The 19,723-nt window shown below is 43.7% G+C and overlaps 1 protein-coding gene across 1 annotated transcript in view; it reads right to left on the bottom strand.

Moving 5' to 3' along the window:
• PPP2R2B (protein phosphatase 2 regulatory subunit Bbeta) overlaps window positions 1-10,015 on the bottom strand; it is a 388,391-nt gene extending 378,376 nt beyond the window's left edge. The window contains exon 1 of the mRNA XM_081135392.1: window positions 9,720-10,015. Coding sequence (XP_080991518.1) covers window positions 9,720-9,735 — 16 coding nt within the window. The 5' untranslated portion in view covers window positions 9,736-10,015. The remainder of the gene's footprint in view (window positions 1-9,719) is intronic.
• Window positions 10,016-19,723: the final 9,708 nt, after the last annotated feature.

Here is a 19,723-nt window from a genome sequence, read left to right as displayed (position 1 = left end):
ACGCCATTCCAACAAGTCTTTTGAACCTGGCTTCTACTCATTATTTGGGTCTCTACTCAAATGGCACCTCTTTAGAAAAGCCTTCACAGAACACCTGTCTAATGAGGCAGCCCCTTCCCCTTGACCACATCACCACACTTATAGTCTGTATAACCCACATCGCCACTGAAGTTACCTGGCACCTCTGTAAGCTTGTGCTTTTTAAATTAAATTTTTAAAAAATATCTCTTTATTGATTTCAGAGGAGGAAGGGAGAGAGAGAGGGAGAGAGAGAGAGAAACATCAATGATGAGAGAGTCATTGATCCGCTGCTTCCTGCACGCCCTTGACTGGGGATCGAACCTGCAACCCGGGCATATGCCCTGACTGGGAACCAAACCCTAATCTCCTGGATCCTAAGTTGATGCTCAACCGCTGAGCCACGCCGGCCGGACAAGCTTGCGCTTTTCATTGTGTGTCTCGCCCACTAGAATGTGAACTCGAGACATCAGAGACGTGGGCTATTTAGAGAGCAGCTGTGTTTCTAACACCTGGTGCCCAATACACATTTACTGAATAAATGGATAAGTGAAATTCAATATTCTTACCCCCAACCACACCATTAGAAAGTTAGCTACCTTCTCCTTTCTCTTCCTTTTTAAAAAAAGCTCTACATGATAAATTAAAAATAAACATGCTGAAGAAAGAGGCGTAACGCTTCCTTGAAACCTTGAGCACAAAGCCAGGAACCACCCTGCAGTGTTCACAAGCTTAATTATTTACTCTGGGCTTTTAAATCCCATTAACAAAAAACATAGGCAATAAGTGGGGTGATGCCGAGCCTGCTTATTTAGCAGCGTAAAAAGAAAACAAAAGGCAAGGAATCTCACACACCCCAGCCCCCAGCCCCCAGCCCCCAGCAGTCAGGGGGACTTGGCGGTGGGCTTGCCTGAGCCTGAGGCCTAAGAGCAAGACAGTGAACCCCTCCCTTTCGCCTGGTGGTAGGTGGTAGCCATAGAACTGATTAAGCCCCTGTGCCTCTTCTTCCTGTGGTGAAGTCTGTTGTTGGACAGCCTGGGATTGCACCCCATTTCTTGCTGCAAAGCCCAGATTTTATTGGGGTGTCTACTCAGAGATGGCAATCCTGTACCAAACCTGATGCAAGCCAATGTGGATAAGCCAGTTCGGCTAATGCCGTTTTCATCAAAGTTGCTTTAGAAGTGGGCATGGGACTCAGACGGAGGCCAAGGGGACATGTAAAGAAACTTGCTGGGGACATCTTAGGGGGAAATGTTCCTCGTTTTCTATATATTTTTAAATCCCAGTGTCCTTTCTCCGGGTATCGTGTCGAGTGTGAAGCCCAGCACGGCTGTGGCAGGTTTGGAAGAAGGCAAGGCCTCCATGCTCTTGCTCAGCCAGGAATTCATCAGCGCGGAGGGGCTCCCTGCCTCAGGGCTTAGTATATAAAAAACGGGGTTAGTGCAGTAACTGCTTTCTGGGGCTCCTTGCTTCTGACCTTGGTGCCCGATCATTCATGATCCACCTGCTGCCAGAAAGAGTTTTATCATCAGTGGCTCTCTGCCTCCTTGGGGCAGAAGTCCTGCTCTTTACAGTGTCTGTCAGGCTCTTTCCTGCACTCACCTGCCATCACCTTTCAGTCTCCACCTCACAACTTCTCCCTTTGTTCGCTCAGCTAAAGCCTGGCCAGCCTTACGTGAAGCCCTTGAACAGACCAGATAAGCGCCTGCCTCAGGGCATTTTCGCTGGCCGGTACCTCCACCTGCAGCGCTTTCCCCAGACACCCACAAGACTTGATCTCTTGCCTTTTTCATGTCACTGCTCAGATGTCATTTTTTCGAGTGAAGTCTTGACCACCCTATTTAAGAGAATACCCAGACTCCTGCACCCCCAGTTGTCTTATTTTCCTCTGTCGCATTTACCCCCTTATACTTTATATTCTACTAATTTATTTGATCTCTTGTCTATCTCTCCCACTGCCCCTCCAATGCCTAGGATGCCTAGCACACAGTAGGTATACTTAGAAGATATTTGTAGAACTAAGGGCGGGATAATAATTCTTTTACTGTTCCAGATATTTTGAGATGAATCTTTCTGTTGCAGCTGACAGCACGTGGGTGATGGATTCCCTGTGCCCGGTGCTCTGCATTTTCAACCATGTTTGAAATTCACAGTCGGTGCTTCTAGAACGAAGTGCTCCCCACCCCAGACCATCAACCCATGTTGTGTAGTTGAAGGTCAGCAGTAGAAAAACCTCTGACCTAGGAGCCAAAGGTTTGGTTTCTGGTCTCTGTGAGGCCTTGGGCAATTTAAAATGATCGCTGTCTACCTTAATCCCCTCATCCCCAGGAGGACTCACCTATCTCCTCTCCGTAATACCTAAATTATCTCTTTATATCTGCCCTGTGGAACTACAAAACCCACTCTGGATATCTCCCATGGGGGTTATAAGACATCAGTGACCCGTACATGTTAAAAGCAGAAACATGCTGTGTATATTTTGTAATGGATTGCTTTGAATAAGCTCTTTTATTCTTCAGAAAACATTCATTATTGTTGTATTAATGATGCTAATGATTTTCTTTAGTTTGTGGACATTTGTTACTTACAGAAGGCTACATTCATTCAATAAATATTCACTGAGCCCTTCTCCGGGCCAGGCTGCTTTTCAGGGGTGCTCTGTTGCCATGGTGAAGAAAGCAAAGGCTGAGGGCGGACAGGTGTGTGACGGGTAAGTGGCTGAACTTCCTGAGCCTCAGTTTCCTCCACTGTGAAGGGAGGTTAGGTTGCCTCATAGCGTATCGTTGTGGCAAAGATGAAATGAGGTGATGCACTGAGAGTTACTTGTGTAGAATCCGGCCCAGTGATGTTCGGTGAAATAGAATTATTATGATTAGTCTACTGTGGTCAGGTGTTGTGCAGATCTTTCAAAGATTTTATTCACAAAGCCTCTCAACAAACATCCTCTCAAGATACCCCAGGGAAGATGGGTAATTTGCCCAAAGAAACAGTCGAGCTCTAAATAAAACTTAGGTGCGGGCCTAAAAAGCCTGACTAATAACTAGTTGCTCCTTAGTTCTCAAATTGGTTACCAGTTACTCTAGCAGGCTTTCCTTGCTCCTACCCAGGCCCCACTGCCCACTGGGTTGGGGTGGCTTCCGCTTTTTCTAGCACTTTCCGCTCTCACACTGGAAATTGACACCCACTTGTTGTAATTGACACCCACTTGTTGACATCCCTCAGAAAAATTTAATTACAGGGAGGGAGCAACAATGTCTTGCCCACCCAACCCAGTGCCCGGCACATAGTAGGTGCTCCATAAATATTTGCTGGTCAAACACATTTAAAATGATTGGCCTTAGGGCAAGGGTGAAATAAGCAGCCATGGAGCTTTTTCTCTGCCTTGGGTTGGAAATGTTTAGTTACCTAATGCTCACAAAGGGAACAGGATGTCTGAGCTCAACGCTGAGCACAGAGCCTGCGGGCTTCCTGGGCCGCCACCTCCATCGGGCCACCTTCGGAGCACAGCAGGCCCGCCGCTCTCCCATCCAGACTTCCTCCCTCACAGCCAAGAGAAATGCTTTTATCTCATGGCAGCTTGTTTATAATCAGACCAATTCTGCTTCCAGCGGGCTGGAGCCCTGTACAAGGTGAAGTTGCTTGGGAAATCCCTTTGTAGACAGCTGGATGCAAAGAGGCGATTTCAGGCTTCCTTTTGACACAGAGGAAAGCTTTGCTCGCCCCCCCCTCCAGTGCCTGGGGCAGGGAATTGGGCTGTGTAGTATGTCACATTCATTGGCTTTCTGGCTTCCTTTAAAAGCACTCAAAATGCACTCAGGTGTTTTATGGGCTCTGTTCTCACAGAGCCCCCTGATGTAGGGAAAGAAAGAATAGTTTCTCAGTGTACCTCTTAGATCAACCTGTGTTAGGATTATTGGGGATGCTTGTGAAATTAGCAAGCTCATGGATGCCATCCTGGACCTTCTGGATCAGACTCTCTAGGGGTAGGACCTGGGGATATGCATTTTAACATATTCCCCAAGTGATTCACATGCACAGTGAGGTTTGAAACCCTTTGGGGACCTAAGGTCACTAACTGGGTAGCTGAACCCAGTTTAAAGTTAGGGATAAGTAGGCTTCAAATTAGTGCCTGATTAATAACCCTATTTTGGTGGCTTGAGGTTGTTAATCTAGAAAGCTTCTGCCCAAAGACCAGAGTTCTTCCTGAAACTGGAGCTCTTATCCCAGCCACCACACCAGTAGCCACTGAGAGCGGGGCCAGCAAGACTCCGTTTCCTCTCTGAGTCTGTGGGGTTCAGTCATCCTGTGCCACTTACAAAGCAGAAACATCTGAGAAAGGTTATCTGTCCGTCACTGACTTCTTTCTTTTATTTTTATTTTTATGTCTTTATTGATCTCAGAAAGAGGGAGAGAGAGAGAGAAACATCAATGATGAGAGAGTCACTGATCGGCCGCCTCCTGCACACCCGCAACTGGGGATCGAGCCCGCAACCCGGGCATGTGCCCTGACGGGGAATCGAACCTCGATCTCCTGGATCCTAGATCGATGCTCAACCGCTGAGCCACACTGGCCGGGCTGACTTCTTTCTATAAGATGAGAAGGTCATTGTCTTTACCCTGCTTTGAGACAACCCAATCCATATATTTCTCTTTTTTTTGGTGATGGCAAAGAGTCATCATAATCACTGAAGAGAAGCTGAAAAATCCTTCTTACTATCTCCGAATTTCTGAAACATCAGTGCTAAGGTCAGACAGCCTTGCAGATGTTTTAGGTAGAGGAAACCATCAGCTTTTAGTTCAGGGTGTATGGGACGCACCTCACATCACAGCCTAACTGACAGTTTTCTCTCATTAGAAAACTGAAGCAATAGAGGACCCTGTGCTTCCCTGTGCAGCAGGAGGGGAGGAGAAGACGGTTTAGCCCATGGAGCAAAGCAGGACACATATCACAGTTATTTCCCACAAATAAGATGACATGAACGATATTGACGGATATTAAAGAACGCAGAATGAGGAATGACATAATACTCGAGAATCACAGTCAGAAAAAAAATTAAAAGACTATATGCTATAGTTGAAAAAAACAATAATACAAAAAACCCCACCCAAATCCCATCAGATAATTGCGATAATTGTGACTTTGAATGTACAGAATCATATGCCATATCTAAATGAACTGTCTGGTGTCCAGAGTGGGCAATTTCCAGCATGGAAAGTGCGCCTGGGATGACACAGTATAAAGCTTCATGAGATGAAATCATATAGATGTGAAGCGTACGTGCTGGGCAAGTCAAATACAAGAATTGCACACGGTGAACCTTTCAGTGTGTGTCTTCCAAGAACTAAACTAAATGAACAACCCCAGCCACAGCAAAAGAGTCAGAGCTTCGAGCCATCAACAAGTGGTTTGTTGACTGCACGTCAACGTGGTCTGCACAACATACATGATGCCATTCAGTTCGCTGGTTCCAAATCCCATGTGCCGATGCCCCCTTAATTTCCATCTCCATTTCACGTTCTCTCTCTGAAGATATACACGCATATGTACAACATCCTACTTGGCATTTACACCTAAGGATCTTATAACCATTTATTTCACCCTCAATATGCTCAAAATAAAGCCCATGATTTTTCTCCTGGAAGGAGTTCAGGACAGGCCACCCCCAAATATACTGCTTTGGTATATTAATTATTTAGAGCTGAAAGCACTTGTAAAACAGCAAATGCAGGGAGAGGCTTTCTCTGAATTTCCCCTTAACTGCCTAAAGGCAGATCCTCTGAATGAACTCTACCATCCTAAATTCTCTCCTCCAGAATTTAATCAACCAGGGAAGACTGACTTTTATCCAGGAGAAGAGACTAGAGGTAGATACCACAGCCGGACAAACTTTGTCACAAATGGTCGGTCATATCACCCCATCTATTTTCCTAAGGGTCCATTTGTCTTTCCTAAAAATCACAGACTTTCTTCTAACAGGCCTACCTCCCTCCTCCCTTCCCCCGTTAAGATGGCATGTGTGCTCTCAGCTCTCACTGCCTTTTTGAGAATTCACTTTTTCCGCCCTGATGCCTACACGCACGTAACATTTAAAATAATAAATCTGAGAACCTTTCTGCTGTGATCTGCCTGTTGTCAGTTTATTTCACAGACCCAGCTAGCAGACCTGGGAGGAAAGAGCGGATGACTTGCCTCTTCTACACCCTAAACGTGTGTCTTTTCCAGGTCTCCCAGTCCCAGTCACTGGTGCCCACAAACCACCCAATTGCTCAAGGTCAAAACTGGGTGTTGTCCTAATTCCTTCCTTTCCTTTCCTCTATAATCCAGTCCATTGTCTCCAACACATGTCTGCAGTCTCTGCTTTTCTCATCTCCTATAACTTCTTCATTCACATACAGCCGTGTTGTCTCTTATCAGAATTCTGATCAGAACTTATTTTAATGGTATGCATTTAATCTTTGAACTCCATCAAAGGCAAGGAGTCCCATGATTCTCAAAAGGAAACCCAGACTATGGAAAACAACCTAAATGTCCTGCCTGGTCTAGCCCACAGCGTTCTCACGCCCAACTCAAGACACGGGGGGGGCTCTCATATGAGCTTTGAAAATATCACTATTTTCCCAGCACTGGGCCTGCGCTGTGCTTCTTTTACTCCTACCTGCAATGGTGCATTCCTTGAAAGCTTGAACTATATTTTATTTCTCTTTATAACTCTTTCACTTTCTGGGAAAGTGCCTTGGATGTAATAAGCCCTCACTAAGTGCTTATTGCTGAACTCATAGTATCATTCATCTAATGTCCTACTGAATAATTTGGAATGTGAAAAATCCTAGCCTACTAGCTGATACCCAAGATACTCATTTAAGAAGATGGGCAGTAACAGGGCCATGCCAGGCCACATTGGAACCCCCAGCAAAAGGAGAAATAAATCAGTAATACTGATTCTGTCTTGATTTAACATTGCGATATTTTGTTCATCATGGATTCTTTGCATAAATTTCGATTTTTTAAAAAAATATTGCTTTAAAATATTTATCTTTTTGTCTCTTCACCCGTATCTTTCTGCCTATATAATATAATAAATACAATTTGAACATCTTAAAACAATCTAGAGATTGTATAGTGTTGTGTGCTGTTTTTAAAAATACACCTGATGAATACCTGTATTACCATCTCCATTTTGCAGACAAGGAAAGTTAAAGACAGAGACGTAAAGTGACTTGGCCAAGGTCACCAGCTGGAAAGTGGTAGAAATGGAATGGAAAAGTCATTGATACAAATAAGTAAAGTAGAAAGTAAAGTTGAATAATCATTATTGACTTTGGTCAGTGAAGAAAACCAGCTTGGGTAAAGCAGACAATTTAAAAAAAGAACCTGGTTTTTAAGAACCTTGATTTTTATCAAGTGAGTCATTCGTTAATTCACTCAACAAATACTCAACTACCACTTCGACAGTACTAGTGCGGTTAAATAATGTGAAAGATAAGTCAGCCGGGGAATCTGGATGCCAGTGGCAGTGTGTTGGTCCCCAACGTGATTCTCTTTAAAAAATGTCTCCCTTTACCCACCACTTCGAAGTGGTTTTTACAAATTCAGGCTTGTCATCCTGACTCTGACTCAATTCACAGTTAGTTCAAGCAGGCTACTTACTAATAGTGGGCACTAAACGTTTAAACCCATCCTCGGTTCATCCATGAAGATTATTATGTAAGCCAATGTGTAAAAAATGCAGATTCCTGGGCCTCGTTCCAAACTACTACATGAGCATCTCTGTCTTCAAAACAATATTTCGGGGCTGGAGCTTTAGAAACCTACAGACTGGGCTAGCAACATAGCTCGCCCGTTTATTAGCCATGGAGCCTTTGGCAAAGAACTTAGTCATCTGTTTGTTTGCTTAGTTTCAATATCCTCATAGGTAAAATGAGAATACATCGACCTCTCATATAGTTTTTTTAAGGGTTAAATTAGAAGGAAGATCTAATTATAGTGATATTTATAGTAGTTTACAAATACTGAGTACTTACAAAGTGTCCAGCACTGTGGTAAATGCTGTACCTACATTATCTCAACTTGTCTTACACACTCAGTCAAGTGCTCACCACGTGGTAAGTCCTCAAATGATAAGCGCTCTAGCTGGAGTAGACACGCAGAATCCTTACAGTCGGGGGGAGCCAGTGACAAAGACGAGATGTGAGTCCAGAGCCTGAGAATAACTGATACACTGGAACAAGCCATCTAACCTGGTGGTCCTCAAAACCCGTCCATGACATCGGAATCATCTGGGTAGCTCATAAAAACACATTGTGTCACCAAGTTCTCAAACCTCGAACTCGGCAGCTCTTGAGGGACCCGAAAGTCTCTATTGCTTAAAAACCATAAGTGATTTTTAATTGTGGCCAAGATTTAAAATAACTGATTGACTTGAACTTTAGTTTTCTTAAGATTCATGAGGTTAGGGAGTAAGTCATTTTTTTCCCCCATCCCCATCTCAGATGCCCAGGACAGTGCTGTGACACAGAAGACACTCTAACATATTTTTTTGTTAGGTGAGCATAAAATGGGCCTAATGGGGCCCACTCTGTCTACTTTGTAGGGGTTTTATGAGGACCATTAATTTATAAAGCTCCATTGACAGTGCATCTGAAAAATAGATGTCATACAAAAGTATAATTTTATAAATTTAGTCATTAATTGATTTTAGTGGGCTTTCTCCCACTCTTTAAACATAAATCATTTGGTTTTGGGGTATCCATCATTATTTTGAGTGTCCAAAAATGAATTAGAACAAGAGTGCAGATAAAACACCTCCTTCGAATTACTCAAAATAGTTTTTACTCATATTGTATTCAGAATTAGAATGCTATAGAATGATCCCCAAGTCTACATGCATTTATGCATGTTAGTTTCCATATTAAAGTTCAACCCTGTCAACTGTTCACCTGCCCACTCATTAAAATTAGTTTTAGAGCCGTGCCATATCACATGTGGTATCTACACCCCCCACCAGTGCAGGGAGATCTGTTTCAGACCCCCTTTACTGCCTTCCAGTAGAACAGCTAAACCTTGATTTAAAACACCCAGAAGTGCAATCCCAGTTCCTTCCAACTGCTATCATTCAGCTATTCTGAAATGCAGACATCCTCTGGGGGAGTCATGGAGGTCTCCAAGCTCGGCTTATAAAGGAAGAAAATAAAGAGAATTAAAAGTAATTTCTTCAGGAAGAAAAGGGATGAATTATCCCAGGTAAAGGGCCCTGGAAGAGGGAAACTTCCCGAGAGCCTGAAAGGCAATTATATGCCCACAGGGGATGACCCAAAGTACCCGTAAGTCATAGGACTAGACTTTGAATTCTTTCTCCCCGTGGGCTTCCTGTGTGTAGCGAGTGATCTTCAACACAAACAGAAGGAAGAGCTTAACGTCTGTCTGACCACCTTGAAATGTTTGGCTCAGAGTCCCACAGAGCAGGAGGCCATCCCGAAATGAGACTTGCCTAGTTTTTGGTCTCTCTCTGCCAACCTATTTCACAGGAAATTCATTTCGGTGGGAGTACAATAAAGTCCAGCAGGAGAAAAGGGCAGAAAGGACCCCAAATGGTATCCTGGGATGTGCGGCGACTTACATTTATGGACACGAAGGTGAAACTTTTCAAATCTAGAACCAGCACAAACCCCGAGGAAGCAAGGAGAGGGGTGCTGTCTCCTACCTTCCGTGGCTCCCATCTCGATAGTGACTTTCACTTGGCTGAAGCACCATCGTGTGTCCTGGGTGAGCGTCCCAATTCCTGAAAGCGACACAAGGAGACACCTCGGGTTAGGTAAGAGTTCTCCGTGGCTCTTAAAAGGCCAAGAAGAAAAGAAATACCGAGCAGGATCGATGCATTGCTCATAGGAGGCCTGCACACCAGCGATCACCTCGTCACAGAGGAGACCCCGGTGAGGCTGGGGAAAGGTTGGCCTGCAAGGACCACATGCTTCCTGTCCGCGCCCTGCTCTGCCTCCTCCGTCTGACCGTGCCAGGACTAGCCTGAGCTGGAGCCGCTGGAGTGCACCCCTTCCCGGCCCCTGGCAGCCTCCTAGGGCAGTGACAGTGGGCCTGCAGTCATGCCGTGTGACTGTCCCTTTGCACGGGAATACTAATGCTTGCGATGGTTTCCCTTCTGGCTGGCGGGGAGGAGAAAAGGCAGCTCTTTAGAGGGTAAGAGGAAAAGGAAGGCGACGTTTTTTTAAAATAACTGGTTTCCCAGCTTGCGTGGCTGAGTGGCCAGCCAGGGGCGAGCTACTCAAAGCTTCCATCTCTCTTTCACTTCTTGACGGCTTGCCAAGGTCAGAGCTGGCTGCAGGGTACAGGGAAGCAAAGCCAGGTTGGAGATGGGGTGGGGCGGCTAACAGGGTTGGGAGAGGGGTCAGCTGCTGGCAAATGGGGTCTGTTTCGTTCCACAGGGATTTCTCTTTCAAACTTGAATTGGACCTTTGGATGGTTTAAATTTCCTGGCTTATTATGACTTCCAGTCTCTACAAATATATGCATCCAGTGCTAATACTGGATATATATACTAATATATATCCTAGTACACTTACATATACTAATGTGTATACTAACTAGTCCATCGACTAATACATGTATTCAAGTCCAAAGGTCCTTCTCAGAACACTCCTGGGCGCTGCTGGTGCCAGTTTGCTTCTCAGCAGCATGGAGGTTCTTGCATTGGACTTGGTTTTAAAGTTAGGGGAATGTTCCGTAGTCAAATGCTGGGAGAGGAATATAAATTTAAGGATGATTATCTTAGTAGAAAAAAATAAAATAGCTAAATCAAATTAACCCTTTAAAAACATACACAGATCTGAGTAGCCATCCCCCCGGCAGCAACAGACTTCTATTGAACTCCTCTGCGGAAACCTTCATTCACTCAACCACGCGAGAGTAGAGCTGCTGCTCGCCTGCTTTCTAGCTGGTTCTGACAGCACATTGACTGGAAGTAGCCCCAGGTCATCTTTAAGGGCATACACTTTGCAGTCAGAGTACAGAGTTTGGCTCTGACCTGGGACAAATTCTGAAACATGATGAGACTGTGATTTCCCATTCGAACATGGTAATAATAATAACACTCATCTCTGTTATTGTTGTGGATATTGATGTGCTTAACGTAGTGAAGCAACTTAATAAAGGATATTACTATTATTGTTGTTGTTGGCAAAGATTCTAAAATGTTCAATAGTAATAAAGAAGCAGAAATATTAGGTGAGAACTCTCCAGTTATTGCTATGAGGCAGGCACTGTGCTGGGCACTTTACATGGATTATCCCATCCCCACACAAATCCATGAGGAGGGTACTATCACAACCCCACTTGCAGGTGAAGAAACTGAGACCCAGCAAGTTTTGGTAACTCGTTGAGGTCATATTTAGGACGTGGTAGAGCTGGGATATCCACACAGGCTGTGAATCGCAATATTCCCAGTGTGCCCAGTTCTGCCTGCCCATTCAACAGTGAGGGCCCTCTGGCCCAGAGGGGCTCACAGCTTGAACTAAAGTCTCCTTTGGAAGGCTGAGCTGGAATACAGTTTCAGGTGTCAATTATTAAAGTACCTATGTCTCCTCTAAGACTACACAGGGCTAAAATTTCCCAATAGAATCAGCATCTAGAGGAACAGGAAGGCATTTGGCAGCATTTATTAGTGCAGAGAAAGGCCACAGCTACAGTCCCACTGCTGATCCTTCCTTGGACTTGTCACTCTGGCCTCGAGTTTCAGCATCAGACATTTTTTGATAAGCTCTCACTTTTCCTGTGAGTTGTCCCTGGCCCCCTCTAAACTGCTAATTCTATAGTTGAACTGCATCTGTCTCTTAGGGAACATCAGCTACAGATGAAGTCCTTTCTGGTCTTGTCCTGGCTCAGTTCCTATCACTAGTTATAACCCTGGGTGTAGACTTTGTACTTACTATCTCAAAGTGGTGCTATAAGGTAGGCAGACACACACAACTCTGAAACACACACACACCCCTAGCAGCTTTAAATAGGAGCCTGTGCAGAGTTCTTCATATTGCTTCAGGGAATTTAGAAGGAACCTGTCTGAAATTAACCTATTTCACATTTGAGAAACCAAGTCACAGAAAATTATCAACTTGCTGTGAGTCACAGAGCAAGGGATCATGTGAACAATTTACTGTCAGCGAGAGTTCCTACCCAGATAAGGTTGCCTGGGCCTGACTGATTAGTATGAGAGACCAAAGCAGGCAGAATTTTGTCAATTTCTTGTTCAGGAAAGTCTTTGATTGGACCCAGTTTCTGTCTTCCACCATGATCATTGCCAAATGATGACATTAATGATGTAAAGAGAGTTTAGACCATGCCATCTCGATCCTAAAAGTGCTAAGTATCAGCTCAAAGCACACAAATACCTAGATGGGTCGGGATGTAAATGAGCAAAGCTGGCCAGGCGGAAGATGCTGAGTGGAGGTGACCTTTGACCTGAGCTGGTGATCAGCTCTAGAATGGTGGTGATGGGCCCTGGAAAACCCAGACCTTGTGTAAAGTGGGCAGCAGCTACTCAGATCCAGCTGAGACTTGCTGTGGGGGATTTCAGCCCTGTGTCATCAGGTTGACTGATGTTTTTATTTTCAGAAGAAGCCAGAAATCTGGACTATTATGTGAAAATTCCAAATTTTTCAACCTTGTCAATCAATTCGAATTAGAACACTCTATGGCTCACACAAAATAAGGCAAACATGTAGGCTGAGTGTGGTCTTTGGGCCACCGTCTTGCAAACCTCTGGCTAGAATATTGGAGGGAAAGCCTTGTCCATCTTTACCACCGGGCAGGTCAGGAAGCAAGGCCCCAAGAGGGGAAAGAACTTGCTACACAGTAGTTACTTTAGTTGCAGGCTTAGGACTGCAAGGTGACAATCCCACGTCCCCCTTGACCACCAGGCTACCTCTCGTGGTGCTGGGGTGGTGAGCTGTCTACGTTTAATGAATGCTCTTCAGGGAGGTATATGTGATTGCTAAAGTAGATACCTGGGAGAATTAGCTGACATCGCAAGGAATAAAAATCTGTTTCTCTTAAGTTATGGACCTTGACAGCTTCCCTAAACCCCAGTGCCAAATGACACTCCAGTTGCTATGGTAACGATGTCAATAAGGAACATTCTCTACCAGGAGGCTGGTGCAGATCCAGGGGCTAAACATCCCAGAAGATGCTCATTCCTCTCTTCCCGCAAGGAGGAGGGTCCTGAGGTTCACCTACTGCAAGGGCAGGCGGCCAGTGCACTCATGTCACACGCCTCTCTTCTCTCTAGGATCACGCAATAGCCAATCTCTGAATCTGGTCAGCCCTCGGAGAGCAGTTGGTCCAATCGCCTCATTTAAAAGCAGAGGACACTGAAGCCTGGAGCAGGGTCAGCCACAAAGGGAGTTAACAGGAGAGTTGGAGCCAGATCCCCAGGCTTCTATGCCCAGCACAGGCTGTCCCCGAAGGGCCTGCAGAGTGAGGCCGGTCTTTGTGCGGCCTTTTCTGAGCCAGCTCGGCTGTGTGAACACAATGAACAGGGGGTGTGATACGCAGCAAATAAAGCTCCTTATTGATTGGGACGCCACTGGAAAGGGTTATTTTCACGGACTTGGCTTCAGCAGTGTGCTTCTCTCTGAAGAGAGAGAGAGATCCTTGCCTAGAGAAATTCTCTCTGAGAAGAATCTATTTTGCAGTTGGCTATGACACAGGCTGTAGATGTGTATTCAGCTACGTAGAAAGAGCCTACAACTGCGGGATCCTCTCCGAGTGTGTTATGAGGATCCCGCGGTCACTTATGGCAGACACTCAGTGTGAATGGCACCTTGTTAAGACACATGTGCCATGAGTGTAAAAGCCTTCCTGCCCGGGATGCCAGATCTCAAAGAGGAGAGACACAGCTGCTCCAGAGAGCCACAAATAAGGGGACTCCAGGCTTAAATAAAGAGAGCGCTTCATTTTTTACTCTACCTCAACACCTTGCATATCACTTGATTATAGCAATTGCCACTCTGTTTAGTGAAGACAGGCCACTTGTAGGTCCCCAACTTGCCAGTGAGCTGTAAAGAACAGGGACAGGCCGTGAAGATAAGTATGTCAGTTTTTTAAATCAAACTTTTCCTTTGCACTGGATTGAATCAACCATTAGAAATATTACAGTGGAATCATTATTGGATTGATTTTGCTGCATTTAATTCATGGGATCCTTTCCATTGGTAGTTAAGAAATTTGTTCATTGGCTTAACCGGTTGTCACAACAGTTCCACTAATCAATTTGAGTCTTTTTTTCATTTCTTCTATGTTTCAACTTAATTTTTAAGGCATGTAATAGAGTTATGGCTATTTTTCGTTTTTTTCTTTAATGTCCTTGTCTGCTAATTCTAACATCTGTGTCAGTTCTGGGTTGGTTTCAGAGCAATTGATTAATTTCTCCCTCCTCCTTTGCATGCCTGGTCATTTTTTATTGGGTGACAGTTACCTTGTTGACTGCTGTATGTATTTGTTTTCCTATAAATATTTTTAAATCATTCTTCAGGGAGGCAATTAATTTACTTCAGGGCTTGCTTTAAAGATTTATTAAGTGAAACCGAGCTCAGATTAGTGGAGGGCTAATTTTTCTTAGTCCCAAAGCCCCACCCTTATGAGTACCTTACGGGATGTCCCTTGAATTACGAAGCTGGGGGGTGAGAACGGGCGCTCCCCGGGCCTGCGTGAGCACAGGGTACTGCTCGTCTGCTCACTCCCACCCACAGGTAGACGCCAATCAGCATTCTGCTGGATACTCAATGTGGAGCCTCTAAACATCTCTGGAGTTCTCTTTCTGTGACAATCTCTTATCTCCAGCTCCTGATCCTGAAAACTCTTTGTCTCTCTGACCCTCAGATTTATCTCCTCAACTCAAGGAATCTTCCGAGATCTGCCTGTGCTTCCCACTCTCCTTCTTTGTGCGACGGCCTAGAAACTCTCAAACAGTAAGCGGGGGCAGTTATGGCAATGACATAATTTCCCCCCTGTCTCAGAGATATTTGTCCTTCCTTGTCTGCTACCCAAGGTCTTGGAAACCACTGCTTCATGTATCTTATCCTTTCTGTTTTTATTTGTTACAGGCATGAGGGTAAACCGAGTCCCTATTATTCCATCTTGGCCACAGCTGAAGCCCAGTAAACTAGAATCACATTTTTTAAACTGTGTCCTGAGGCCCGAGCATCTCACTTCAGTAGGTCTGCAGTGGGCACTGAACCGTATTCTGAGCTGAGACTACCTGTTCCCTCCACTCTTCTATAGCCATTAGATCTTTTCTTGCGTAGAGTTAGTCCTTAGTGAAACACACACACACACTAGGCTTTGTTTAGATTCCACACCACTTTGCCATTTTATCAGGTGCTTTCAGAACTATTTTGCTTGCTTATGTTTCCATCCAATCAAAACATTCACTGGCCTTAAAACATTTTTGGTTTCCCAATGTGACATCCCATCACTTCTGTGGCCTCAGATGTGTCTATCCTGAGGACCAGTTCCTCAGACCATGTTTTCTGCAAAAGGCAGCATTAACCTGTGAATCCAATTGCCCTAAGCCACAAGTCACTATTTTATTACTTCTAACTAATAGCTGTGTAAAAGATTCTTTAAAAGGTTCTTAAAGAATTCCTGAGAACAGAAATCTAAGTTACCCTACAAGACTATTTCTAGAGATAATAAATATTTTGTTTCTCATCATATCATACCCGTCAGGAGACCAGAATCTTTATTTCTATAAAACTAATTTTGAAATTACATGAACAATCAAAATCACTTATAATATAGTTCTGGCTTCTTTATATATCAAAACTCAGCTCTGTAGCAGACTATCTCCTCAGATAGTTAATCATGTTCCTTTATATTTATCTCTTTTCTTTTTACTTATGGTAAATGGTGTGCGTCAGGCACTCCTGACCGACTATGCAATATCCATGCTTTCCTTCTATTTTACTAAGAGATTCCTGATTTTGTTCATTGCTACTCTTTGCACTATCTTTAAAAAAGTAATCCCAACCCAGCTGGGAGTGGCTCAGTGGTTGAGCATCAACCTAAGATCCAGAAGATTGTGGTTTGATTCCCGGTCAGGGCACATGCCTGGGTTGCGGGCTTGATCCCTGGTCAGGGTCCTGCAGGTGGCAGGTGATCAATGACAACTCTCTCATCATTGAGGTTTCTATCTCTCCCTTTCCCTCCCCCTTCCTCTCTCTGATATCAATAAAGATATATATATATATATATATATTTTTTTTTAAGTAATTCCAGACTCCCTTGCAGCTAGGGTTGGCCATGTGACTCCTGCTTCCACTAAGAGTCTCTAGAAACGTTTTTGGTCTCATGATACAGATGCTGCTTTTTACTATTTACCATTGCTGCTCTTTTCCTTTCTGAAATAGTATGTGATGACAGGAGCTCATGCAGTATTCTGACCTTCCAAAGAGAAAGGAAGACAGAGACCTGGGCCCTGGTGTTTTCAGTCACTGAAACAACACAGCAACCATCTGCTTCCAGCTTTTAATGGCAGGAAAAAATATCCAACTTAATTTGTCGAAGCCACTGTTTATTCAGTTAGAGCTGAATCAAATCCCTCATACACAAATGGAGAAAGCAATGTCATCTCTGCATAATTATACAATCATTTTTATTTCTTCAGCAATGAAAACCAAACAGCCATTTTTATATTTTAAAAGGTAAGTCAGGTCAGAACAATCCATTTTATTAACCTTCTGGCTCACTGCTTTCAACCTTCAGCCAAAATGTCAAGTATCAAAGCACAAATAGCACTAGAGTGTAATTCTTTTTTTAAATTGAATTTATTGGGGTGACATTGGTTAATAAAATTATATAGTTTTCAGATGTACAATTCTATAATTCTTTATTTATATTTCTGTTTATAGACTTTGAATTCTTGGAAGGCAGGACTTTTGTCTGAGTAATCCGTTCACCATTAGGGTCTAAACACCTCCTGGCACCTATTAGAAGATCAGGAAATTATCGCTTAATTGAATTAAAATAAAAGCAGCAGCAACTCTTTAATCCCATGGTGGAAGCTGTTCCCACAGGGAGAAATCGGTGCTCAGGTACATGACATAGTAAGCAAGCAGACAGGGGTCAGGATATAGGGCCAGCATTTTGACGCTGTACCACTGCCTAACTCCCCATAATACAGAGAACACAGAACATCATGATATGAGGACAAAAGTGTCTTCTAGCATCGTGAAGAAAAACATTTTGGGGGAAAAAAAAAGAAGTCTTGATAGATGTTTTAACAAATGCTCCTCCATTTTCAGCATTTCCTACCTGTAATTACATTTCGCCAAAGAGGGCAATCATATTTAAAAATATTATGCTAAGTGAAATAAGCCAGTCAGAGAAAGACAAACACCATATGATCTCACTTATATGTGGAATCTAATGAACCGAATACACTGACGAGCAAAATAGAAACAGAATCATACATGCAGAGAACAGACTGGTAACCATCAAAGGGGAAGGGGTGGGAGGCTGGGTAAAAAAAGATGAAGGGATTAAGAGAAAAAAAAAATCACATCTTTTGGTGATTACCAGAGGGAAACGGTATGGGGACAATAGTAAGGTGATTACCAGAGGGAAAGGCGGGTGGGAGGAGGTAGGAAGAGGGTATAGGGGAGATAAATTATGATAGAAGGAGACCTGACATGGGGTGGTGAACATGCAATGTACAGATGATGTATTATAGAATTGTACCCCTAAATCCTTTATAGTTTTATTAACCAATGTCACCCCAATATAGTCAATAAAACAAATGTAAAAAAATAAATAAATAAAAATAGCTGTCATAGTTACTGCATTGCTTCACTTAAAATGTGCAGTGGCCCGGCCAGGTGTGGCTCAGCGGTTGAGTGTCAACCTAGGGTCCAGGCGATCGGGGTTCGATTCCCGGTCAGGGCGCATGCCCGGGTTGTGGGCTTGATCAATGACTCTCTCGTCATTGATGTTTCTGTCTCTCTTTCTCCCTCTCCTTTCCTCTCTCTGAAATCAATAAAGATATATTTTTAAAAAAAAATGTACAGTGAATTATAAAGCACAGGGGCAAAAAGCCAGACAATGGCCTGCTCATTTAATTTGGTTTTCTGCTGTACCAATTATTTACTCATCAGCTGCCTTGGATCTGGGAGGCATGGTTTTCTCTGGCCCACGGGATCTGAGAACAACAGGAACCAGCACCAGTTCAAATTGGATTTCTTCTCTGGCCTGCACTTAAAAGTTGGACAAGTTGTCAAGGCATGAAACTCTCAAGTCCCGAGTCACTGACAACTGAAGCTGACTAAGTATGAAGTCATACTTCCTCCTGAAGGTTTTGCAAGACCACCTTTGGGATAGGTGTCGCTGTGATAGAAAGGACAGATAAGATGTGGCCCAATGGGAGCAGGCAATTTTGATATTGTAAGTTATTTTGTAATTTTATATATTGGAAGCCATTATATGCAAATCCACAGGCCTGTAATCCTGAGAAAGGTCACTCATAGTGTGGAGCCTGGAGTCTATTGAACAGATCATGACAGGCAGGGTTGAAAAGCCCACCTTCCCTGCAAATTGGGGGATGGATTTACATTGAGGGTTTTTAAGTGAAGGTTGAATTTGCAACCATTCATTTGAACAGCCATGCCTAGACCACCTGATAAATAATACATTTGTATTATGCTCATGAAATATGCAGATGGAGTCCACTTTGCAAATAAATGCCTGGAAGAAATTTTTAAAACTCCAGAGGTAACCTAATCCTAGGATTTGCTGCATTCCTGTCCGTGAGGTTTTTATTTTATTTGGTGACAGCTGCCATAAATTCAATTAAATTATATGGCAAATGAGGTTTGGGTGGTGGGTTTTTTTTTCTTCTTGTTGAAGGAAGAAACTAACCAAAAAGTTGGCAAGATGGAAGGCAGAGAGCACATTTGCAAACAGGGTAATCAAACAGCGCCATGTCAAAATACCAAGAAAGGAAAGCCAGCCACATAGGGACAGCCTTATTTGCTATCCTCGCCCTTTGCCCCCTTCCTCAGCATTCTTTCCTTGCTATGGAAAAAGGTAGATGAAGCAAGAATCTGCAAAGCCTCAGGCTAAAATAATGCTCTGACAGCAAACAGGAACAGAAAGTGGACACTTAGAATCTGCAGGCATGAAATACACTGCAAGGGATGGTCATTTAAAATGTGGTCCAGGATCCTAGAGCAGCCCCTGGCAGCCACCTAGAGCTCAGCAAGCTTGCCCAATACTGGCTGCTCGTACACTGAAGCTACAAATTGCCCCCTGTAGAAACATGCATACAAAAATACACAAACATGACCACTGAATTCTCTTTACACATTGGACATGTTTTTCTAACCTTAGAGCTACTTACTGTCTTTTGAGGTTCTGCTTTATGCTGGGCACCAAGAGAAGCAAAATTCATAGAGTCCTTACAACAACCCCATAGATTAAGTGATTCTAAGTAAAGAAATTAAGCACAGAGAAGTTAAGGTCATATGTCTAAGGGTGGCAAAGCTGGAATCAGAATTCAGGCCTCTCTCCTCATGACATCTCCCCTAGGTGCCTCTGTTGTAAAAGGCGGATGGAATTTCTGCAACCGAAATTCTATCCTGCATGTATGGCAGAAGCTTGCTGGTTAAAAGGAAGCATCCATTAGTAACAGTAAATTAGTAAATTCAG

This window comes from Miniopterus schreibersii (assembly GCF_964146895.1).
Source record: "Miniopterus schreibersii genome assembly, chromosome: 4".
Lineage (NCBI taxonomy): Eukaryota > Metazoa > Chordata > Mammalia > Chiroptera > Miniopteridae > Miniopterus > Miniopterus schreibersii.
The sequence above is the reverse complement of the archived record's forward strand: the minus strand, read 5'-3'. Positions and strand labels throughout refer to the sequence as shown.